Source organism: Perissodus microlepis, chromosome 6 (genome assembly GCF_051167445.1).
Source record: "Perissodus microlepis isolate ML-2025 ecotype Zambia chromosome 6, ASM5116744v1, whole genome shotgun sequence".
NCBI lineage: Eukaryota > Metazoa > Chordata > Actinopteri > Cichliformes > Cichlidae > Perissodus > Perissodus microlepis.
The window spans coordinates 10,677,305-10,702,805 of NC_140466.1; the positions used below are offsets into that span (position 1 = coordinate 10,677,305).

General features: G+C 39.4%; 2 protein-coding genes across 3 annotated transcripts; both read left to right on the forward strand.

Annotated features, from left to right (window-relative positions):
• The first annotated feature begins 5,668 nt into the window (after positions 1-5,668).
• LOC146385128 (tubulin beta-4B chain-like) lies at positions 5,669-9,013 on the forward strand. Its single transcript, XM_084930723.1, has 5 exons — positions 5,669-5,905; positions 6,904-7,012; positions 7,112-7,222; positions 7,425-7,669; positions 7,753-9,013. The coding sequence occupies exons 1-5, from the start codon at positions 5,849-5,851 to the stop codon at positions 8,563-8,565; spliced, it is 1,335 nt and encodes a 444-aa protein (XP_084786849.1). The 5' UTR covers positions 5,669-5,848; the 3' UTR covers positions 8,566-9,013.
• A 116-nt stretch (positions 9,014-9,129) lies between these two features.
• Positions 9,130-25,027, forward strand: dennd1c (DENN domain containing 1C). Of its 2 annotated transcripts, XM_084930715.1 has the most exons (23): positions 9,130-10,024; positions 10,448-10,512; positions 11,111-11,154; positions 11,679-11,728; positions 11,822-11,941; positions 12,063-12,132; positions 12,552-12,632; positions 12,727-12,792; positions 14,469-14,522; positions 14,650-14,760; positions 16,425-16,525; positions 16,630-16,675; positions 16,790-16,891; positions 18,382-18,507; positions 18,714-18,815; positions 19,123-19,213; positions 19,302-19,342; positions 19,425-19,475; positions 19,598-19,645; positions 19,733-19,840; positions 20,909-20,991; positions 23,556-23,790; positions 23,863-25,027. In XM_084930715.1, the coding sequence occupies exons 1-23, from the start codon at positions 10,008-10,010 to the stop codon at positions 24,865-24,867; spliced, it is 2,817 nt and encodes a 938-aa protein (XP_084786841.1). In that variant the 5' UTR covers positions 9,130-10,007; the 3' UTR covers positions 24,868-25,027. The 2 variants fall into 2 exon arrangements, with proteins under 2 accessions (XP_084786841.1, XP_084786842.1); XM_084930716.1 differs by lacking the exon at positions 12,727-12,792.
• The last annotated feature ends 474 nt before the right edge of the window (positions 25,028-25,501 follow it).

Consider the following 25,501-nt stretch of genomic DNA (forward strand, 5'->3'; position numbering starts at 1 on the left):
CCACCTCATTCACATTCAGCATTTTCTTTAGAAAACTATGACTGTTGGAAAAACAAAAGGTTGAGGAATGCATTCCTTTTGCAGAGTATCTCATACAGCTTCTATTTCCTTCCAGTCTCTGTTTTCTAACTTCCTGTCTCTATGGGCAACAGCACAAACAAAACAAGCTGCTTCCTAATGATGGACAAATGTTCAGCCCCAAAGCTACCACTGAAGACACTGACGTCATGTAATGTTTCTTAGGAATTCTGCTGCAGGGAGAAACATCAAACAATGAATACAATACACTTAGGAGTAATTTTATAAAACGATTCCATACTTTTTGTACAAATGACATTCAAACCAGAAAACTTTTGGAAGAAAAGAGGAAATCCATCAGAACAGGACAGTGCAATGTACTGTGAAAGGTATGTGCACTCACCATATTCTAGGCACATGTAAACCTTCGTCTTCGTTCAGTATACCATTTTCACAGTTTCAAATGCCACAACATAACCAAATGGAATTAATGATGGCTCAGTTCCACTAGATATTCCAGTCCATAACAGCACATGCAAACACAAGAACCTGCACTGCTTGGAATGCAGAAACATTAATACACCTGAACTGTGTCTAGTGTAACAAGTCTGCTATGAAGAAGGCCTAGTATCTCATCACTCTTGGCAACAATGCAATGCATGACATCATGCAAATATAAGTCAAGAGTTTTAGTTAGGGCTTTTTTCAATTACCCTTTCATCTCATCTGTCCTCCTACCCGTGACTAGGAAACCAATCTCTGTGTGTTACATTAATGAATACCTAAGTTCCTATAATGAGCCTGACCAGCTCTAACTATGAACAGGTTTTGGCTCAGCCCACCTAAATGGGCATATTAGAAATGTATGATGTATTTGTTTATTAATTAAAAAACACAGGTACCATTTCTAAATGTTGACTGGGTTGGCAGCCTACAGATGATGCACAATGTCTTCCACTACATAGTTTCAAATGGATACCCTCCTCTGACTCTTTGAGTTTGACAATTGAGTCAATCTGTTGTTCATTTTATTTTGTTTTTTTAAATTGTAGTTTTCTAACCTGCTGTCTCTGATTTTGAGCTGCCATGGATTACAGATGAAAAGTAGATTCTAGCATATCTAACAATATTAATAAATTAATATACCTCAAACGTGCACTATGAAAAAATGTCTCAGCCTCTTTCTTCTCATAAGTCATGACACTGCTTTCCTGTAAGTTGCCTTTACAGTTTAACAGTATCTATATCAGTCTCAGCAATACTGTATTTACCTGGTATTGGATCATTACTAAAATTTGCAGTGTTGCACATCACTGATCATTATGCAAACAGGACTAAATGTATTTTGTATGTATAACTTTTTTAGTTATTTAAGTTTATCAGCTGCATGATCAAACTTCTCCCCTACATTGTAAAATAAAAAGATGTACATATATCTGCACATTCTCCTCATATTGTGGCCTAATTGTCATGGACAGTCCTGCATTCAGCATTAGGCTAAAACAAAAACAAAGAAAATCCACAGGTGATGGTGCTGTGCCAAACATCATGTTTAAATTAAGGAGAAAAGATTTATCATGTTGTTAATGTTGTTGGCTTCTGTCTGGATCTCTTCATCAACACTTCCGCTTCCATCTCTTGTTGGAGAAGCTAAGATGTACAGAGAGGAGGGAAGGAAAATAATAAAAGCTTTGTAGCCTTAGTGATGAGAACAGGGGTTAATGGTCTCATCATGCCATCTCATGTGAGCTTTGACTGTGGTATGATTGTTAAACATTTGTGTTGACAGAAATGCTCACAACCCATATAATGACTACAGCAACTCAGCAGAAAAAATGCACATCTAATATATTCAACCTCAAATAAGCAACACCAGAAGACTGAAGATTTCAGGTTTAAGTCCTGTGTTCCAGGAACCAAGGCTCTAAGGCTGTAGTGGCACATGTCAATCCAAACAAGGCAGATGTAAAAAATATACTATGGTCTGATGACGTTTGCCTTCTGCTCAGGCTACAGATGGTATGACTCAAATTTGGCATCAGCAACATGACCTCATGTGTCCTTGTGTCAACAGTCAGGCTGCTTGGTAGTGGTGTAATGGTGTAGAAAATGTTTTCTTGGCAAACCATGAGCCCTTAAGACCATCAGTCATGGACTGAATGCTACAGCCAATGTGAATAATGAAGCCAGCCACGTGTGCAGTATCTCCTTACGGCCATCTTCTTACAGCTACTTCTAGCAATGACAATGTGGCATGCCAAAAGCATCCACAGAAGTTTCAAAATGATAGTGCTTTTATTGAACTTCAGTGGCAACATCATTTAAAGTTCTGCCCAGTGTTAGTATGACATTCACAATATAGTGTTTGCTGAGACATTGTGTAAGAAGTTCAAAAGATTTTTATTGGAACTTTACTTCCTTCATCTCTGAGGGATTATTTTCGTGTGCATGAAATAACCATAAATCAACTTTTTTCATTTTTATTTATTCATTTATTTCTTGGAAGTGAAAACATATTTTGGATTTCCAAATCTGATGCCTGTTCATTGTACATTTTAATAAGATCGAACAGATGTGATGTAGCATGATCCTGAATTATTTGATTCTTCACAGTAGTTGTTGGATTGCGTGATGGACCGAGCTGAAAAAGCAGGAGGAGTCAGGAATTATTAGAAAATTAGGGTTTTCATTTATTTAACCCCAAAAATTCTATTTACAAAAGTAATAAATGTTGAGCTCATATAAGAGGTCAAAGAAACTAAACTAAACTCAGGCAAAAACTTAACTTAACAAACCAAATGACTGCCCAAACAAACATAACTGACCTATACAAGAAATGACACACAGGGATATATATAATGGCTGATCAGACCACTATGACACACGAGGGGTAACTACACAAAACACAATCGTAAACAACAAAAGATGCAGTACAGTCTGGTTTGTTAATAAACTAAACACTAAAGAAGAAAATCAAAACTACTGAACTCTAATCTCAAATATTTAATTAAGTACAAATACTTGGTTTTTAATTAAAGAAAACACACATTCTCCCCTTCAGCAGGAAGTGGTGGTACGATCCAACTATCCCTTGTTGTATTTAACAACTTCAAACCCCAGCCACTACCTTTTCTCTGGCAACTCCCAGGGATAATGGCAGGTAAGAAATAAAGAAACAAAGGTTGGTCAAAAAAAACCAAACAAAGTAATGAACTGATATGAATACATAAGTAAATTAAATGTGCACGCTTACAAATAGAAGAAATGTCCATCCATCTTCTTGGTCGTGGGGGCAGCAGCCTAAGCAGAGAAGCCCAAACCTCCCTCTCCCCAGCCACCTCCTCTAGCTTATCCAGGGGAACACCAAGGCATTCCCAGGCCAGCCGAGAGATATAATTTCTCCAGCGTTTCCTGGGTCTGCACCGGGGCCTCCTCCCAGTGGGACATGCCCGGAACACCTCACCCAGGAGGCACCCAGGAGGCATCCTTGTCAGATGCCTGAACCACTTCAGCTGGCTCATTTCGAAGAAGAAATGTATCCAAACCAAACAATAAACTTATTGAAACTTAAGTGTGTTATTGTGTTCAAATAAAAAAATACAAATAAAAATACCGACTTTAAAGTGTGGCCATGGGTTTGGCTATGACAGATTGGTTGTGACAACTGCATATTCATATGGTCTAACCTACTCTGGAGAAAGTTTATTTACACAAGATTAAAGGAAGAAGTTAAGCATCTAATATAAAAACTGTTTCATTTTTGCACAAAGAATGTATTTTGATTGGTGCATTTCGATAACATAGCTGCAGTACGAACAAAAGAAATGCAATCACAGACTTTTGATATGACACAAACAGGATAAATGTGATGCACTGGTACCATCTCTGAATATATAGGATAAGATTATATCATATATATGTACTAAGTTTTAATCGCATTCTTGATCTTGTCCTGACGTATGGCATAGAAACTGAACATTTAACAATAGTTCCTGAAAAACATCTTTTATCTTACCATTTCTTAATTACATTTAAACTTAACAGATTTTTTCCTATCCAGGGACTGAAGACAGTATTTACTGTAGATGGTGGTGGTGATGGTGGTATTTACTGTACAGTGCTAGGTGCCAACATATTGATCCTCATGGTGTATGACTCTGGATACTGTGGCTTCATAAAGGCCTCAATGAAGCTTGACATTTTGTTAGGATCAGATGAGCCGGAAACATACCTTAGTTATGCTGCAAAAGGCTTATGTTCGATTTTGTGCTTGAGTGGGGGAGCGGAAAGGAAGTCCACAGGGAGTCGCAAGCTGCTTGTCTACGTATAGTGTTTGCTATCAGTGGAGGCAGAAATAAAAGTATGTGGTACAGCCAGTCTGTGGACTACTCGTGGTTGTGCCGTTAGTGGTCAATCGGCCAACCATGGAGAGGAATGGATTTACAAATAGCTGAAGTGAAACAAAGCATTAAAAACAATGAAATGTGAAATACTGCAGCAACGGTCTGTACTTTTATGGTTGCATTTTTGGTGTACTTCACTCAGTGATCACAACAGCATGCAATTATCTCAGGTGACTGAGTTCTGTTTTGGTAACCTAATTCTCTTGTGCCTTTGAAGAACCAAACCTCGATTAGCTTAACCAAGACTCAGGATCATCCCATTGAATAAATCAACATTGAATGGACGGTGAATGGGGCTATGCATAAGGCCATATCTGAAAATGCTGGCAAACTTGTGTTTTGTGATTGGTGGCCTGTTATCTAACATAGGTTAAGTGCTCAGTTTCTTCATGTCTGACTTAAAACCCTGTGCACAATTATAGAGATTTTTTTCAACCTTTATCTTATAATTTATTCACTTAATTTACTATGACACAATACACCCTGTAAATTAAATCATAATGCAATGTGACTACAGTAATATATTATATTGAAAAGTAGCTGACCCTCAGGACGTGCTGCTAATGCTGACACCCTGACATTTTCAAGTTATTGACAAGTTAACTAGTGACCTATAAGAGCAAAATCAGAGACTATTTAACTAGTTAAAGCCCCTGAAGTTTTTAAAGAGAGCAAAAGGTTGGGGGTCAGAGGGAGAGTTTACTGGATTATGGATTGTGAGCCACAAAAGAGCTTATGACTTGATCTTGCCTCAGTGCAGCTGAACTCTTTCTGCAAGTCCCAGCAAGTAGCTCTCTGAGCACCGTTATTCTTTATTACTCAGGAAATTGGTACTGAATGCCAACACACACACACAAACACACACTGTTGCTCAGCTAAACAAGCAGTGCAACATGCCAAACTGTATTTGTCACCCATCTTACCCATTTTCATCTACGTTTTGATTACTCTCAGGCTACATTTAATTCATTATTCCCTTTACATGATGCAAGCTAACCTAGACTTTACCCTTGGTGTCGACCTGTAACATTTGACTCGATCTTTAGGACTCAATCTCTGTACTTTATTCTGTGCAGTGTTATCTCTCACAGGCATGCCACCGAAACAACAAACGGTGTATTATCCTCGTTTTTCAACTTCCAGCTAACCAGCCAGCCCAGGCAAGCCAAATTTTCCGGCTGTGCCCGGTTCCCGTTGTCATGGAGATGACGTCATGCTGCAGCACCGGGAGGAACGGCGCAGCCGCGGACGGAGGGAGGGGACGGGGAGCTTAAACCGCAGCCACAGCTCCTCCGCCATTCAGCCAGACTGCCGACTGATCCTGGAGGGCCAGGACTGTTCAATTGCAAATCCGGAGCCCACCGCAAGCTACCCCCTGTTTCTCCAGCAGCAGCTCTCTGTGAGACACCCCACACCGCAGCGACAAAATGCGTGAGATTGTGCACCTGCAGGCCGGGCAGTGCGGGAACCAGATTGGAGCCAAGGTGAGAAAAACAAACAGATCCTTGTTGGCATGTCGTCTACCTGTTAACTGTAGTCGGTTTTATGTAACGAAACACAAGTTTATCCTTGCTGCTGCTGACGTGTATCCAAGCAAGAGGTCATGCTGCTCACAGGAAATACTAAATAGGTCAGCATAGCGGGGTGGAAAGTCTTGAATAAGCGTACAAAAGCATCCTTCAGGATGGGCGGTGGCAAGTCGAGACGTCCCCATTATTGTCACTGATGCACTTTTAAATGAACGACAGCACATAAACGGGGACCACGGGGTGTTATCGGTGTAACACAGCATGCTGGATGAAGCTTATCTGTGTGTGAGAATATATTGATTTAGGCTGACAAATCATTATTCGGGAATTTAACGAATGAACTGACAGCAATCCTGTGTGTGTGTGTGTGTTTGGGGGGGGGGGGACGACACACTGAGAGGGGTGTGGCTCAGACAGCGAATTGACAGGAACACCGGCAGGCTTGCAGCCGTGCAATTTTTTTTTCCCACATATGCAATCATATTTAATTATAATAATAATAAGTAGCGCTTTAGGCTGATATTGTATTACCCATCTCTTAAACCTATCCTTTAAAGGTGTCTGTGAACCAAAGATGTAAGATGGCTTGAGAAATGTATTACACAAGATTCTGAGGTTGGATTGATAAAAATACTAACAAGGATAATGATTTAAATTCTGATTTATTTTTTTTCTAATTTTCAATTCATTATTCCCAAATACCATCAGAACAGAGCAAAAGCAGCACGCGTCACACCTTAGGAAATATTTACTCTTATATTTTTGCCCTTTGATTAAATTTGTTGTCAATCTTCTAAGCAATTAATCACTTGGTTGAGCTTCTATGGTTTAACAAGTACAGCAGGATATAAATAGCGTTGAAGTTAGCTGTCGGCATTTGAATGTCTCGACACTGCCACAGCACGCATTTAACTGCTCTCTGGCTTGTCTGTCTCTAATCGACCTGTCTGCAGTTCTGGGAGGTGATCAGTGATGAGCACGGCATCGACCCAACAGGAACCTACCACGGAGACAGTGACCTGCAGCTGGATAGAATCAACGTCTACTACAATGAAGCTTCAGGTTGGAACTTTTGAAAGGCAGCTATTCACTGTATGTGTCGATCTTTGCTTTCGAATAGTCTGTATTTGACCATTTTTAACAGGTGACTTTGTATTGCAGGTGGAAAATATGTGCCTAGGGCCATCTTAGTAGATCTGGAACCAGGCACTATGGACTCTGTCCGCTCTGGGCCTTTCGGACAGATCTTCAGGCCAGACAACTTTGTCTTTGGTATGGGATAAACCACACAGACACACACAAAAACACACATCATTACATGCCTTATTGATTATACAGAAGATATTGATAGCTGAAGTACTGGCTTTGACAAGTAAACCGTTTAAATAACAAACTTTGACATTTTGATAGCTAAATATACTTCTAGACAAACAAACCCTAGCTCAGTCAATCACAATGAACTTGCTCCTTCCAGGTCAGAGTGGAGCGGGTAATAACTGGGCGAAGGGCCACTACACGGAGGGAGCCGAGCTGGTGGACTCTGTTCTGGATGTGGTGAGGAAGGAGGCTGAGAGCTGCGACTGCCTTCAGGGCTTCCAGCTCACACACTCTCTGGGTGGCGGTACTGGCTCTGGTATGGGAACTCTGCTAATCAGCAAGATCCGTGAGGAGTATCCAGATCGTATCATGAACACCTTCAGTGTGGTGCCCTCTCCTAAGGTAGAGTGATTATGCAAACCATCTTTGTTGGCATCCGTTTGTCTCCCTTTGGTTTTCCTGATCTTTGCCTTTTCTGTCTCCAGGTGTCAGACACAGTGGTGGAGCCCTACAATGCCACACTGTCTGTCCACCAGCTGGTTGAAAACACAGACGAGACTTACTGCATTGACAACGAGGCCCTGTATGACATCTGCTTCCGCACCCTCAAGCTCACCACTCCCACTTACGGAGACCTTAACCACCTGGTCTCCGCCACCATGAGTGGGGTGACGACTTGCCTTCGTTTCCCCGGTCAGCTGAACGCTGACCTCCGCAAGCTGGCTGTCAACATGGTTCCCTTCCCTCGTCTGCACTTCTTCATGCCCGGCTTTGCTCCACTCACCAGCAGGGGTAGCCAGCAGTACAGAGCCCTCTCTGTGCCCGAACTCACTCAGCAGATGTTCGATGCCAAGAACATGATGGCCGCCTGCGACCCACGCCACGGCCGCTACCTCACCGTGGCCGCTGTGTTCCGAGGGCGCATGTCCATGAAGGAGGTGGATGAGCAGATGCTGAATGTGCAGAATAAAAACAGCAGCTACTTCGTGGAGTGGATCCCCAACAACGTCAAGACAGCCGTGTGCGACATCCCGCCCCGTGGCCTCAAGATGGCCGCGACCTTTATCGGCAACAGCACTGCTATCCAGGAGCTGTTCAAACGCATCTCTGAGCAGTTCACGGCCATGTTCCGCCGCAAGGCCTTCCTCCACTGGTACACTGGCGAGGGTATGGATGAGATGGAGTTCACTGAAGCGGAGAGCAACATGAACGACTTGGTGTCCGAGTACCAGCAGTACCAGGATGCTACAGCCGAGGAGGGAGAGTTTGAGGAGGAGGGAGAGGAGGAGGTGGCCTAAGGCTGAAGTCACTCATTGTTTCTCATCTGCACTTATGACTCCATCCAACCATCCATCCACTCATTCCGGTCCTACTCTGCTCTCTTTTTCTTTTCTTAGAGCACTGTCCTTTCCCAGTTTTCTTGTTCCTGTATTTTCTTAGTTCTTCCCGTTTCTGTCTGCCTCTTCTTTTCTCCTCATATCTCTTGACCCCCCCCTGTCCACCTTCCTGCCAGAGTAGGACTCACACTTTAAACATGTAAACACAGTGCTCTTTTAGAGGTAGCTAACACAGATGTGTGCTTGTGGGTTATTTGTCAAATTGTTTTTATTTTGGAGGGTTTGTTTTGCTTAGTGTTTGTTAATTATCATCAGTTAAACAATTGCATACCTGGAACACATTCACTTCATTCAAATATTATGACTTGTGTAATTTGACATTGATTAAAATACATTTGTGGGAAAAATATCCATTTGTGTATTTACTTTTTTCTCTCATATTTGAAGTTTGTAAATGGCCTGTATTTGTATAGCGCTTTACATAGTCCCTAAGGACCCCAAAGCGCTTTACACACCCAGTCATCCACCCATTCACACACACATTCACACAAGTTCACTCTGATACACTATTATTAAAATAATACTTCAGTCTGGAAGAGAAAGAACTTGATTTTAACTTTCAGCCTCGATGTCACAGGAAGTAAATCAAAATGGAGACCTACAACAGATTTAGGCAGTGTGGCTGCAGCAACACAAGGAGGCAGTATGACATTTGTGAGTGTGGTTCTTGTCTGAGCAGGATGTGCATGTGAAATTGTCGCCTCACTACTTCAGTATTTTGTTATGGTGTTCAGTTCTAATTCCTGCTTATGTGAGCAGTATCAAGAAACATATTTAGCTTTCTGTGTCGGTTATATGATTTATACTAAAGTGAAACCAGCACCTTTCAGTTCCTCGGTAAAAGCTGCCATTATGTTGGAACTCGGGAAAGGTTTAATACAGCGTGATTTATCAACAGGTTCCTGGCAACTGTTCTAATGTTAAAGTAGAGACTTGTCCATTTTAAAAAACTTAAATATGCAAATCTCCCAAAGTTTTTTGTAAGTTCTTTAATTTTGCAGCTGCTAATGTGAATATGTGGCTTTTGTTAAAAGTCAAATTTGCATTTAAAATGCATGAAGAACAAAAAACATTAAAAGATAAAGGAATTTTAAGCCAAGTGTCTATAAATGGCCTGAATTTTGATAGGTGGTCTTATAGCAGACGTCATTCACACACGAAAACCACACATACTGACATAGATCAGGAAGTGTTCTGTCATTCCAGTGCTGATTGAGAAGGCTGCTGTTACTGTTGCAGTCTCTGTCACTGTTACATCAGAGGTATGGTTGTCAACTAGTACACCTGCTGAAGACCTCTCTCCTCTTGGATGCCACACATGGACACAGTCGCATTTGGACAGTATGGGCTCCAGACTGAAGTAAGTAATTATGTCATTTTTGTGTGTCGACTTCCATCACCATCAGTATGCCCGTCAGTCTGTTCTTGCGGTTTCTATTACTTCCTCTCGCAACTGCACAGGAAGTTTCCTGTAGCAGTTCTGTCGCCTTCTATCTGTTGCCATATGCTTCACGGTACATTTGTTCTTGTTCACAGCAAAGAGAAAAGTTCCTCTTTCGTTCACACATATGACTAGTTTGTATTACTTGGCTGTTGATTTGTTCTCAACATTACACCTGGTTTATTTTTGTTTATGCTCAGAATCTTCTTCGTTTTGAGAAAATTGATGCTAGACGTGGTGTCAATTCGAAGCACTGTCTCAACATGTATATGACTATATTTGGTGGGTAATGGGTTTTAAGAATAAATTTGTGTCATGGCTCTTAAATCTCTTTCCTGTCAGACAAAACCCTGAGCGAACCTTCTACTGGTTCTTTGAAGCAACTTGCCCTGTAGCCAGAGACAAAGGTGAGGCCTCTGTGGTTTATCATCTGTTGCAGAGCAACTTAGCTACGCAGAGTGATTTGTCAGCACTGGACAAGTTGATTAAAATTGCTCTTCCATTATTTTCCGTAACTGTATAAACCTACCTTTTGTCATTTTCCTACATGACACACAGCATCGATTTGAATTTCAAGCACTTGGCTTCAAAAATAAAAGATGATGTTTTTTATTTATGTATTATAAAATCATTAAAACGTCACCCCTAGTCTTTATAAAGGTGTTTCTGCTTGCACTGAGAATTGTTCATGCTTCCTGTCATGTGATCAAAAAAACCCACACAGCCTGTGTAGTCAAACATGAACTACATAGAAAGATGGTGTAGTGATCCCTCTGACTGAGCAGCTGAGCATTGCAGAAGACCTTCAATGCTAAATAATGTTTAAAAAGCATTATATTTATACATTTGGAATCATTTGCCACTACTTTTACCTCATTATTTTCTTTATTTTCATCATAGTTATTTTCTAAACTTTTAAAAGGCTGCTACAAAATAACTTCTAAATACGTTTTAAATGTAGAAATAGCATTAGTATTTGTCCGCTCACTTATTTTAATGTTACAGATCCTGGACTGCTGTTTCAGTTTCCAGAAGACTTCAATGATGAGGTAGCTTGTGTTTTCCTGCCCTTGTGAACAAACGTAATAATATTTATGGATATGCTTTAAATAAAAAAAATAGCCTTTGTTTTGTTTGTGGGGTTTTTTTTACACAAAGTGAGAACCAGTGTTTTAACTTGTTCAATGTGAAGCTTTACTTCTTGTTTCAGTTAAATTCCTGAAACATCAGCTTACTTACATTCTCATCTACAATAGGGGAACACCTTAAAATCATATCATAACATAACATCGTATGTGCTTGTTAACTTACTGGTCCTCTAAACTTCGATGGCATACCCCCCTCCCCCACTCAGGCCTGAAAACAAGCAAAAAAAAAGGTTCATGCCCCACAATTTTTTTTTAATCTTTACAACAAAAGCACTTCCAAATTGAAATTTAATGAATTAAAGTGCTCCACTTGTGTGGCCAAGCTGTAGTTAGATTACTTTCTGCTATGCACCCTGACAGAGATCACAGTATGCATCTAGATTATTTGTCCTGTTAGGTTTTCAAAATTGTTTCCCACTTTCTAGGAGTCCTGTCAAACATTGCCCAAGTTCTGCTTCCCGTATGATATACAAAGGTGAGTAGAATAAACTTGTTGGTTTACTTCAGGCTGCATTTCTGTATCATTTGTGTTTCATATGTTGTCTTCTCTCTACATTTGTCTGCTCAGAGTGAGAGATGGGGTGGCTGTGCAGCACTTTACTTTTGTTCTAACTGACCTTGAGGGTTGTCAACGCTTTGGCTTTTGCCGTCTCACCAACAGCACACATACCTGCCTTTGCATTCTAAGGTACATTTCAACATGTGTGAAAAATATTTTAACACCAATTCTATTTGCATTACTTTCGTTTTCAGGATACCGTTTTTAAAAAGTGTTGTGGTTGTGTTATTTTTTATCAATGTTATTACAGCTATCTTCCATGGTTTGAAGTGTTTTACAAACTACTCAACAACTTGGCTGACTATCTCTCAAAAGGGCAGGTAAGATTCTCATGTGTAATATTTATCTTCTCCCACTTCTTATCCGCAGTTAAACTGTTAATAAAAGATGGACATAGCATTTGTTGGTTTGTAAGATCGTATATTGAGACTAATAGCTGAGCGTTTTGTCCATTTCCATTTTCCTACACAAGGTTGGATTTGACTGAGAAACCAAGGACAGTGAATACTCTTATGGTAGTAACTTGTCAACTACAACATAGTTACACGTAGCAAATATACTTGCTGTATTGTATTCAACTCTTACAGGATCCTTGAATAATTCTGTATCAAATAAAAGAATGCAGGTTTAAAGCAGTTCTACGTTAGCTTCACATTTCCGAGCAAGAGGCTTCGTCCATCTGTGTCCATGTAGCATCTATTTCAGTATGCTTAACATGACCACTTCATCTCTTTAACAGACCAGTGAAATGAAAGTTCTTTTGGCATCACTCTACAACCAGCCCCTTCCACTGGCTGCTGGATCCGTCACCCTGCAGATGGTAAGTCTCTAATTAGCCAACAAGAACTTGGAGTCACACAAAACTATACTGCTGTTTTCTGTCAGTGGTTAGTGTGTTGTTGTTTTTTTCTGAGGGAGAGCAGGTTTTGGTCAGCACAGAAGTGTCCCATCCTGTTGGACACTCAGAGAGACAAAAGGGGGTGAGTCCCACAGGAGTTCATGTGGTCTGGAATCACAGCTTTGTAGATACAGACTAACTCCTGCTGGAAAACTACAGTTGTCTGTGCTTGGTGGCTACAGCTGCAGACTAAAACCTTGTGTTTAAACCAAAGCATGCACAACATGCACTAATATCTGGCATTCCTTATAGCCTTTGGAACAATTTGTTTATTAATCCAAAAGCCATAAACATGCCATTATGTTACTGACCCCAACAACTGTTTTGTCTTATAAGAAATGCCTCTGTGTGGCCGAAAGCTGTAACAGGTTTTATTTTATGAATGTTTGTGCTTTTATGAGTTTCATTCCAAAATAAATTGGTTACCTGAAAAACATATTTACTCACCTTGTGCAATTCTTTTGCATTTGCAATGGAGAATATATTTAGAAAGTTTCAGTCCTGGTTGATGAGGAAACTCTTATGATTACAATGGAAAAAGCAGGTGTTACATTAGTAGCATTTTTTTATGTAGTTCTAAATGTTAGTTGAGTTACGTCAATTTAAAGGCAGGGAGGATTAGTTTTACATAAATATATTACATTGCTTTTGCAGAAAAATGCTAATCTTAAAGAGCAACAAAATTGAGTTTAAATCTCATGAAGGATTTCAAGAGTTGAGATTTGAGTTGAGTCAGAGACTGTATATAAAGGATGGACAAAAACACTGTGCTGTCGCAAACCAACAAACCATTGATTTGTTGACTTCTGTTGTGAAACTTCAGGCTAATTTTCATCAGTGTCCTAGTTTTTCAACAACACCCTATGAGAATCTCCACGCTTGTAAAATAGTGTCTTGTCAAATACTAGCCAAATGCCAAACCATATGCTGATTATTTTTATTATTACATTGGATTCCTCGGTGACTTTAGGATTTATATTTGATTATGATGCTTTGTATCAGCCTCAGATATGTATTTGCATTTATATGCTTAATCAGTGCTGTATGTGCCTGCTTTATGGGTGGTTGGGTTGGGGGAGGAGAGTTTTAAGGCTTGCTGTGTATACTTGATTATATTGCTTGTATCGTGCATCTCAGACATATACTTGTATCTTATAGCCTGTTAAATATTGTTTACTTGCCTAGGGACTGCAAGTGGAACATAGGTAGTAACTAAATATGGTAATGGCATGTGAGGTCAGTAAGTTTGTGCAAAGTTCCTGACAAATACAAAATGCAACTAAACCTAAAACTATTAAAGATGATGTGAAACTGGTGATTGTGGCCACAAACCTATTAGAAACATGTTCTCTGAGGTCATGCATTGAGTAAGTAACAGAATGACTTTCAAAAAGAATCCTACATAAATGATTTCATTTTGCAGCCCCCCCCCCCACTGGCTTCATTTTTAAGACCATGAAGCTACATCCATCTTTTATATACAGTCAGTGATTATTTTTTAGCTCACATAACTGTGTGTGCATGTGTAATTGATTGCTGTAGAGGGAATTTTGGAATGAAATACTAAATTATATGTCTATAACCTTTGATGTGTGCATATATGATGTGGAAGACACTAATCAGCATACTAAACCGTGTTGCTAAATGCAAAAACACTTCCCAAAAATTTCAGAGACATTGTTTCATTAATATTATCTCAAGGATTACTGATAGTGTTGATAAAGTATGAGCAATGTTTTATTTCATATGTTTTGGCAGGTTCCATACTTCATCGCTCCAGACCCCAGAAGTCTCCCTTCCATACCTGAAAACGTAAGCATGGTTAGGTTAAAAGTTTAAGGCTAAATTTTAAATTTCAACAAGCAGTGATGGATTATGTGAACATGCCTTTCCCCACTTCAAGCTAATATTTCTATCTGTTTCTTGTTTTATACACCAGAGGAACTTGACCGAGTTGATTGTGGCAGTAGACGTGGGGAACCTGCTTCAGCTGTATGCCAGTATGCTGTTTGAGAGACGCATCCTCATCTTTGCCAGCAAACTCAGCACTGTAAATTACACAATTCTCTTTTATCCATTGCTTTACTTTAAATCTATTTACATCAACTTTGTGGTATAAAAGAGAACTCCCATCCCCCTAACCCATCCATCACATTTGGTACAAGACTAACATGAATTAATTTTCACACATCAAACATAATGAAAAGTAACTAGGCCTTATCAGGTCTTAAAATGATATAATTACCAGCTCAGACGAACAAAAACACATGCCATATCCTCCAGAGAACCGAGGAAACAAAAGCATCTTTCAGTTTAACTGTTTTTGTCCACTACAGAGGACATGATGAGTAGGTTGGATCTCAAAAGGATATTAAATGCCAAAATGCAGAAGCAGCGTGAGTGAAAAACGAACTATACTCAGTGACTCAAGAGATTGTTTAACCACTTTTGTCAGCAATAACTTGAAGGAATTATTTTCTGTATGACTTTGTCAGTCTCTCACATGATTTTGGAGGAGTTTTGGCCCACACTTCTATACAACATTGCTTCAGTTAATTAAAATTTGTGCTGGAGTTTGATTGGGCCATGACAACACCTTCACTCTTTTCTTTTTTATCCATTCTACTGCACATGTACTGTTGTTTGGTTCCATAACCCAGTTTTGGCTAATTTTGTCCTCTCAGTGACTGCAAAGTTCCCATGCCCTGCAGCTGCAAAAAAGCTCTAATCATCAATTTTATCTCTGTGCTTGATAGTTAGTATAATGTGTTTGTGTTTGGGTTGATATGCAGTGTTGTGGCCAAACATCTCCAGTTATGTCTACTCTGTCCAAAGGACATTGTTTCAGAAGTCTTGTGGTTTGTTTAGGTGCAGTTTTGCACTCATGCCGTCATGTTCTTTTTACAGAGGCGAGGCATTGTCCTGGCAACCCTTCCAAACAGGCCATACCTTTTCAGTCTTGTTCTGCCATGAACTTAACATAACATGTTACCTGAGGCGTGTAAAGTCTTAGACCAGTTGTTGGGATTGTAGCATCGTCTTATCATGGAGTAAATTTGCTTTAACTCACGGGAAGACTGGTAGTTTTCCACTTGTGAATAATATTTTTCATTTCTCGTGTCTCATTGTTGAGTAATGGATGTCAAATTGTTTGGAAATGGCCACATAAGTCTCCCCAAGCTCATGGGCAGTAATAGCTGCCTCACTATGATCATTGATGATGTCTAATGTTTTTTGGCATTGTATTAATACACACTTAAATACTCCACTCCAACAAACTGCCCAAACTTCTGATTTTGTTGATGATGAAGCAACATCTGCAGGCTACTTAACCCTTAATTTAACAACATACGTAGTTTTTCACACAATGCTTCTACATTTAAGCTTAGTTTGTTTTAAATAAATAATGGCAGGTCATGTTGCTTGTTGATGTTCATCAGGTTATGTTTAATGTTCTGATATGTTAAAGCTTAGGATGGAGAGGGGCTGTGTTTTCCCTTTATGATTGTACAACTATGTTTGGTCAGCTGCCATTAAAGTCAGTAGCAACACTAGTCTCTGCTGAATCCATGTAACTGGAAGTCAGACGTAGAGCAGCTAGAACATGTTTGAATCTATAGTTTTGTAGTCATACCTTGACCACTATTTTTGGCATGTGTCAAACCACACAGGAAGATTTGTGTGCTAAAGCTTTTCTCCATTTTGTGCGTTTAGCTGACATCCTGTGTGCATGCACTCAGTGCTGTGCTATACCCCATGTACTGGCAACACATCTTCATACCTGTCCTGCCACCGCACTTACTGGACTACTGCTGGTGAGATTTGTCTGTTTACGTGTTTAACTGCCTACCTATCTATCCACATATCTGCCTTCCTGCCTACAGCTGTTTAATTGATATTTGTTTTTTTATGGTCACAGTGCACCCATGCCTTACCTAATAGGGGTCCACAGCAGTCTATCTGAGGTAAACTGCTGACCTTATACTTCAGTATAAAGCCACTGTTAAACTCAAATCCTCCGAATCTGTCAGATTTGTCCTGAGATATTGAAGCCTAATCTGTTACTGTCTGTCTGACAGAGGGTGAGGAGTCGTGGGTTGGAGGAAGTTGTTATTCTGAATGTGGATACTAACACCCTGGAAACCCCTTTTGATGACCATAAAAGGATACCTTCAGATGTGGTAATAAATAGTCTTAGTTTGTGTGATGATGCATAAGCTGCTTCTTTTGTTTCCACACTTTTTTATTTTAAGAAGGAAAGTGTGATTTCGCTAACTATTTTCGCCCATTCACTGCAGCCCTACACGCTACTTTGATCGTCAACATTCATAATCTTCAACTGGACCCATGTGAGAATAGCTTAGATGACTGTCTGGTAAACTTGATTTGCCTGCTACAAAGTCTGACAATCAGGCAGCATCCTGGCTGAAATCAAACGCTGGACTATTTCAGGGGTGTCAAACTCATTTTACATGGTGGACCGCATACAGCCTACTTTGATCTTAAGCGAGCTAGATCAATGAAACTCCCCTTTCTGTCAGTGTCAATTACATATTTAACTTTGTTTTTCCACGATGAAGAAAAAAAAGGAAATCTGTCAGCACGACTCTTCAGACTTAAAGTGAAAGAAATAAAATCACATTAAAAGTTCTGGTAGCTTATTGCCCAGACATTTTTGTTTTAAACTGTAATCTTAAAAACTGAAATTTCTATACTAAAATCTGAAAAAGTGAAAAACAGAAACTTTTATGTTTTTCACAAAGTTACAGAGGTTTCATTAGAGACATAACTAAGCATTTTACAATTTAGCATAATTTTGTAAGTTGAAATTTCTTCAGTACTGAATAGCAGAAATTAGGCTTTCATGTCAGCGGTTATATTTTTTGGGGGGGACTCAGTGGCCGACAACACTGTTCACAATGGTGAACTGTAATAAGCAAGCGAATAAAGCAGGAAATATCACTGTCAATTTTTTATGGGAAACTGGTGTCGAAGCACAGTGAGAGATAGATATAATTGCACACGTTTGATATCCCATCCAACTATTTTAAACATTTCTGAAGCGAACTATCTCACGTTATGTACTAAAGTAAGGAAGGGCAAGTTTGGAGAATTCCCCAGCATATTCTCTTGATTTCACCTCCCTTTTAGTGGTAAAAATGACAATAGAATATAATGATGCTACTTAGGGGACAGGTGTTATGATGAAAACTAGGCTCAAAACCTATAAAAAGGAAACAACAGTCCTCTTAACACATTTGAAATAGTGTTTACATGTGAAGAACATGAGACAAATAAGACCACTAATAAACATAGTTTACTAGTTATGGTTTAAATACATTTAATTCACAGTATACATTACAATTGGACCAATCAGCGATTTTTAGACTGCCTTGGGTACTGGAAAATCACAAAGTTTTATCTCTGAGCAGGGACATACTGGGCCCAGAAACTGTGCTAAAAGAACTAAATTTACACCATGCAAGATTGTCGAGTTGCTCAAATAGTTTTTAAGCCCTTGTAAAAGTCAGCCTCATTAGTATGAACTAGTCTCAGTGCAAGTTTCCTGACACAGAAGTACACATTCAACAGTTAAAAAGGCACAAATTCTGAGCGCATATATATTAATAAACATATTACAGATATAAATACAGATGCTGTATGTGTCCAGATGTCCGGATTGAAGATGTGTTTGAAGCGCCAAGCGGTGTCACCTGGATGTGGTGTTTCTCAGGCCTTCCTGAAGGCTCAGGCTCTGCTCTTTGGAGGCTACAGGGATGCACTGCAGCCTAATGAGGTCTGTCATACATGAAATACATATCGGTATTTATATATGTATTTAGAAAATCAATTTAGGCACTTTTATTTCCACATTTACCAACATATTCAATTTAAATTCTCTAAGTATTCTGCAGCGCTGCACATCTGTTATATCAGTATTTATTTTTAGGAGTAATTCTTCTTTTGTTGTTCATGGCAGTCTCTATGTGTTGCTTATTGCAGGAAGGAGAAATATGTTTCTGCGAAAACCTGTTTTCAGATCACAAATCTCTGAGTATGAAGCAGTTTCTTCAGAGTGCTGTTCATTTGCAGTGCTTCAAACAGGTAAACACTGCCCTCTGCTGTACACTTAATGCAATTGTAATAGTAGCTGAGCGGTGGTTGGACAGAGATTTAGAAAATGTTCGAGGTGATTGTATAACAGCCATTGATAGAGATGTGTCATTTGATGGATTGTGTTATGCTAAACAGATTACTATTTTTTAAAATAATAATAATCATTATTTTTTACATAATTAACAAAAAAGATTTTGAATTTGGCGTGAAGTCAGGTGCACAGGCCAAGCATCTTCATGTCACTATAAATGAGTGAGCTGTTTTGTTGATGCTGTATATTTGTTTGTTTTTTCAGTTCATCGATGCTCGTTTGGATATTCTGAATAATAAAAATGAACCAGATGATCTCTTTGAGGAGGAGATTATAAAGTGTGAATCCACAGCAGGTGTGTATCTGTATCTTTACCTGTGTGGTTGTGCATGTGTATGTCCATTTTTTTCATTGCTTGCTTATGAAATTATTTCTTTTTGTAGGAAGAGGTAAATCCTATCAACAGTTAGTTGGTAATTTAAAGGTAAGTTCACTTAATCTTCAAAGAAACACTAATGCATTTGGCATCATCTTGGCAAAAATTCTTGCATTTGTACTTTTGACAGAAAGGAGGAGGTGCTCTCATCCTCAACATGAAGTCCAAAGCAAACATGAGAGTGAGTACAGTGTTGAGGTGTTTTTTTTTTTTTTTAATTATTATTATTCTGAACTAATACTATGATTATGTTGCGCTGCTGTAGGTCTGCTACTAATCTGTTTATCTGCTTATCTCTTCTAGGCCAAAGTTCTTGCCAAGTCAGGTCTGAAAAACCTGCTGATACATAAGGTGAGCGCATGTTCATGTGGGCAAATGCTTTGATGGATAAAAATTATACTGTGTTTTTAATAAACTTTTGTTTTGTGTTTGATGCAGGTTAATGATGAAGAGCACACCTTTCAGAGAGGTGGATCGGTATCACACCGCCGTGCCCAATCTGACTGCCTGCAGAACCGCCTACCAATCACACAGCACTTCGGGAGGGTGAGATACCACAATTTAATCTCATGCACCAAACCCACATCTAAAAAAAAAAAAATCACTCTTTTAAAATCTAGATATCTACACTCACTGGCTTTATTGGGTACACCTCATTGCATTTAGGCATGTAAAAGTGATCAAGATGACCAGCTGAAGTTTAAACCCAGGATGAGAATAGAAGAGGAAGATGGTTTAAGTGGCTTTATACATGGCGTAGATTGGTGTCAGATGGGCACCCCAGTGTTTCAGAAACCACACAGCTGTCTGTCCAGTTTTAATGGTCTGACAAAGAGAAAATATTTAAAGAGTCACAATGCTCCACATAAAAATCGCTTGTTGTTGTCAGAGAAGAATCGCCACATTGCTTAAAGCTGAGAGGAGGGCAGCCATTATTCAAATAACCTTTTATTACACCCAAGGTATGCAGAAAAGCATGTCTGAAATAACAATACATTAAACATTAAAGCAGATAAAAAATCTTACAGCAGAACATGACCACACGGTATTATTCCTGTCAGCTAAGAACAGGAAACTGAGGCTACAATTTACAGACTCACCAAAATTGGGAAAGAGATGATTGGAAAGGCCTTGACTAATCTGATGAGTCTTCATTTCTACTGCAACATTTGGATGGTAAGGTCAGAATTGCGCATAAACACCATGAAGCATGGATCCATCCTGCCTTTTTTCAACAGTTCAGGCTAAAATTGCCTGCACAGTTACCAGATCTCAATCGAATAGAGGATCTCAGGGATGTAGTGAGATGGATTTCCAGCACTTGTGTGCAGCCAACAGATCTGCAGTAACTGCAGGATATTATCATGTCAATACAGACCAAATTCTCTGAGGAATGTTTACAGCACCTTGTTGAAGTTATGAAAGCAAAAAGGAGTCTAACCCAGTACTAGCAAGGTGAACCTAATAAAGTGGCCAGTCAATGTATAATATAAATATAACCCTGTGACCTCATTTGCTTCTGTATTGTTTTATATTTTTCTTATAACATCTGAATGGTTTTCTTGTGGAAAAATTGTATTACCAAACCTTTGCTTTGTTGTTGCATCATGTCAGTCACGTCCCCGTCGACCTGCTCATAAATCTAAGACTCCTAGAGACAAGGACATCATGAAAGACAGTGAAGATACATGGGATGGGTAAGCTGTGATGAAATATATTCACTCATCTACAGAGTGTTTTAGAATACACTGAGGCTGTTACAGCTTAAGCCAGCATTGTATTAACTGCCTAGCTGTACTAAATGTAGCTGTACTTGTTCAGTTCAATTTATGTAGTGCAAATTCACAACAACAGTTGTCTCTTGGCACTTTATATTGTAAGGTAAAGAATCTACAATATTAATAAGAAACCCCAGCAACCACACAGCTCCTTGCCAAATGGCAATAGTGGGAAAGAAAAACTCCCTTTTAACAGGAAGAAACCTCCCAGGAAGTCAGGGAGGGGCAGCATAAAAGAAACACTATGAGAGAAAAAGACAGAGTGCAATAATTACCAATAATTAAATAAAGTAGTCCTGTTTATAAAGGAGTAATTTAAAAAAAAAAAGTGAGTGAAAAAGAAACGCTCAGTGTATCACAGGATGTCCCCCAGCAGTCTAATAAATAATCTGTGTGCTGTCTCCAAACTGGGAGCTGGTTCTGTAGAAGAGGGATAGCTGAAAGCTCTGCCTCCCAGTCTACTTTTGAAAAGTCTAGGAGAGACGGATGGGATGGAGTTCATGGAGTTCTCCACACAAGACCAGGATTTCTCCAGAATGTTTCCCGGTTATTTATGAAACACACACCATTTTTGGACACCACTGAGACAGTGAGAGGTTTAAGGAGAACATGACAGGAACACAAAGTAATAGAGTGAATGCACCATTCACCAACTGCTTTTCAGATTAGGGTTTAAAACAAAAACGGATAAAAACAGATCAAACAGGATTCAGACTCCTTCCCTTTTGCCAATTTTTTGACTTTAAATAAATAAAATGGAAATAGGGGTGGGCGGTATAAACGGTATATGGTAGAAATGATATAAATTTGGCCAACGGTAGAGATTTTGACTATATCGCTCTACCGCGACAGCGCATGTTGATGGTGTCATCAAGCTGCGCCTGTTTTGGTCAAAAGCATTGCAGCCGCTGCAAACAACATCATCTGCAAATTATGCCTGGCGACAGTAATAGCAAAGAGACGAAGCACTTTTGGAATATGGGGAAAGCCAAAAACTGTGCTTCCTCCACTTCCCTACCATTGATTCATTACTGCTGAATTCTCTCGCAGCTGCTCTATTCCAATGTTGTTGCAGTATATTAATGACTAACCTCGTATTGTGCATGGATTATCTCAGTTGTTCTCCTGACTGAAGTTTGGTCCGTTTATATCATCCTGCCATGCAATTGCATTTGTCCCTAACCATCAGAAACCCTCACGTTAACTTTTATCGAGTGGAAAAACGTTAGCGGCCATCCGTCAGCTTCACTGTGCTAATGTTATGCTAACATAGCTGTTTTGCTAGCGATCACGTAGCACATCCATACCACCATACATACCAGCTAGTCCGACTTCAGTAACCCTACAAACATCACTGCTGTTTAGTTTTCTGTCTTCATTTATGTTGGAAGTGATAGCAGAGCTGTACGTTTGAATTTCTCCAGAAATCTCTCAGTCAGAATATGTCATATCATGTTTAGGTCAAAGCTAGCGAGCTAACTTTCTGCTAACTTCTAACTCCGTTAAATTTAATACATTCTGTTTTCATGGATGCCTGGATGTTAAACTTAATTGTTACACCTGGTAAAGCAGCAGCTGATCATTTTATTAAAGATGAAAGAATATAGACAGTTTTTAACTCTCAGTGATGCCGCAGTGTTTGTTTTACTTTGGGACCTGAAGCTAACTGAGTTTAGGGCCCAGATTACTCCGCGAGGCTCCTGACTACGGTAGCCGTAATACTCCAACAATCCATCAAGCGGTGCACCTTCATAGCTTACCAAAGTCGTACTAAAACATTTTTGACAGATTTCTGTGCGCCGTGTACTACATAAAATCAGTTCACGGTCAGTAAGCACAACCAGAATTCTGACATAAGGCACACTGTCGATTTTTGAGAAAATTAAAGGATTTTAAGTGTGCCTTATAGTGTGTAAAATACGTTATACAGAAGAAAAGAATATATCGTGATATATATCGTTACCACACATGCTTCAAATTATACCGTGATATGGATTTTAGGTCATATCGCCCAGCCCTAAATGGAAATATTAAGTCCTTAAAGCTGTACTCTGCAAGTAAAAACAAGTGTATAAATAACTAAATATTATTACATTAACATTCAGACTTTTACAATCCACACATGTGTTTTGATGTGAATTGTATGTTTTAATTACATTTTAGATGTTTGTAAAACTCTAAGTTTAACATTCAATTTTACAGGTTAGGAAGGGTTTAGAAAGACACATGTGGTTTATGGACAATCCAATCAATTCACATAGTCAAAACCAAGCCTTCATATCTAAGCAACTCTCTGAAGACCTAAATAATAAACTGATGGAGAGCCAAAGAGTTTATCAAACAGCATGTGGAAAGAAAACTGTGTAGAACTCCAAGAATATGTTAGAAGAGCATCGGGCACTAATTATCATTTGGATAATATACTGTATCTCTACAGTGGAGAATTTTTGTTCATACTGTTTTGTTTGTTGCTATCATTTCAGAGCTATGTCTGGGTCCAGGACTGAGCCTGACTCTGAGCTCCAGAAGGATGAAGAAGAAGATGATGATGATGATGAGGAGGAGGAAGATGCACTGCTGTGTGATGAAGAAGAGATGGATCTTCTTGGGGAGATCTTTGATACACTGAGCTCTCGTAGCTCCCATGACCGTGGCCTGCTGTACGGCACCCGCAGCCTGGATCTGTTTGGGCCAGACAGCCATGACTTTATCACACGGGTAAGAAAACGGGTACAAGTGTCCCTAACACACACAAGTGAATGCAATTTCTGATCTGTCTGTGTTTTCCAGCGTGTTCCAACCAATCCAAGCCAAGAGAGCTTGTCTCTGTCCATCAGTGGCAGTGGCAGCTTGCACAGCTGGAATCTGGAAACAACAGAGGAGTTATCAGACCTGACAGCAGACACTGACTGGCCATGCATGGACACTAGTGTACCAGAGGAGGAAGGGTTGGAGAATATGAATATGCAGTCAGAAAACAAAACAGAAGAGCCAAAAAATGGACAGAGGCAGGACGGCGTAAAACAGGAAGAAGTGACAGGAGCAATAAATGGGAATCAAGCAGAGGAAACTGATGATCAAAATAAGTTTAAGGAAGTAAAGTTGGAGGAAAATATAGAGAAACAAGATCCGGGAGAGGGTGTAAGTTTATGGGAGGACCCGGTTAATGAAATATGTGCCAAGAGCGATGAAGGCTTAAAAGAAAACAAAGAGGATGAGCAAAATCAGACAGAGGAGGTAATTGCAGAACCTGAGATGGAAAGACAAACACATGAAAGTCCAAAAGCAAGAGAAGAAGAAAAAGAGAGCCAACTGGAGAAAAATGAAGAGGTAAGAGGATCTTTAAGCAAACTTATAAACCCAAATCCTAAACATCCCAACTCTGTTGAAGAAGAGCAAAATCAAGGGAAGGAGGCCGTTCCAGATACTACAGTCTCTCCTGGGCCTCAGATTCCTGCTGTTGACCCTAACCCTACATCAGTTCAAGAAAAAAAGATTGAAGTAGCTGCAGGAAAACTGGAGCAAGAGGTAAAGCAGACCCCCTCTCCTCCTAAAGTGCTATCTGCTGCAGCACGCTTTCAGTCTCAAGGATCCACCCAAAGCTTCCAGGTAAAGTCCAGGGTTAAGGCCTTCACTGAACCTGGGAAACCTTGCACTGTGTTCAGAAACAGGGAGAATGCACAAATGCCATGTGACTCAAATACATCAGAAACAAACAACCGCACGGAGGAAGCTGAAGAGGAAGAACGACCTCCAGTCAAAGTGTCAGAACTGAAGAAGAGATTTGAAGCTTAAACAATGCTGGTTACATTCTAGTTTTTGTTACTTAAAATCCAATTAAATTGATACATTTGGTTTCTCTCTGCATTTCCCCTGCCTCTCCGTTACTCTTAATCCCAAACCCATTTGGTTTTACTGAAAATATAAATTATGAAATAAAAGTCAACAATGTAGAGTTATTTAATAGCTGACCTCTGTAAATTGTAGCAAATGTTACTCAAATGAGGGTGAATGTTGCACTTGGGGATAAGTTTCAGATGAACATTTTGTGCATTAGTATTTATGAATATAACAAGCTGCAGTGTATACAAACACAAAGTAATGAAAAAAAGGACAATGTTCCCATTTTAAGTAGTTTTGGACTTTTTAAAGGCCATCTCTCTACAATAACAAAAACAATACTGCCACACTCTTACAAACTGGCTGTTTTCTTAGTATGTAAACACATTTTATTGCTTGTATATTTTATACTTGGTGAAATGGTTAATTACTTAGAATTAAGACAGCATGGCTGAAATAAATAAGAAGAAAGAAAGAAAAGTAAGTAAGAAAAATGCATGAAAAACGTTTTTCCTGTTGTCTGCTGGGAGACCAATTTGTTACTGAAAGAAAAACATTTTTCTTCAAATGTACTTGTGTGGAAAAGGCA

What these genes read in the sequence shown, in the direction of transcription:
- LOC146385128 (XM_084930723.1), top strand. Translation starts at nt 5,849, where the DNA reads ATGCGTGAGATTGTGCACCTGCAGGCCGGGCAGTGCGGGAACCAGATT. An exon ending in CTACTACAATGAAGCTTCAG is followed by an intron (nt 7,013 to 7,111) that starts GTTGGAACTTTT and finishes TTTGTATTGCAG; the next exon opens with GTGGAAAATATGTGCCTAGG. An exon ending in GTGTGGTGCCCTCTCCTAAG is followed by an intron (nt 7,670 to 7,752) that starts GTAGAGTGATTA and finishes TTCTGTCTCCAG; the next exon opens with GTGTCAGACACAGTGGTGGA.
- dennd1c (XM_084930715.1), top strand. An exon ending in CCCTGTAGCCAGAGACAAAG is followed by an intron (nt 10,513 to 11,110) that starts GTGAGGCCTCTG and finishes TTAATGTTACAG; the next exon opens with ATCCTGGACTGCTGTTTCAG. An exon ending in AGTGAAGATACATGGGATGG is followed by an intron (nt 20,992 to 23,555) that starts GTAAGCTGTGAT and finishes CTATCATTTCAG; the next exon opens with AGCTATGTCTGGGTCCAGGA.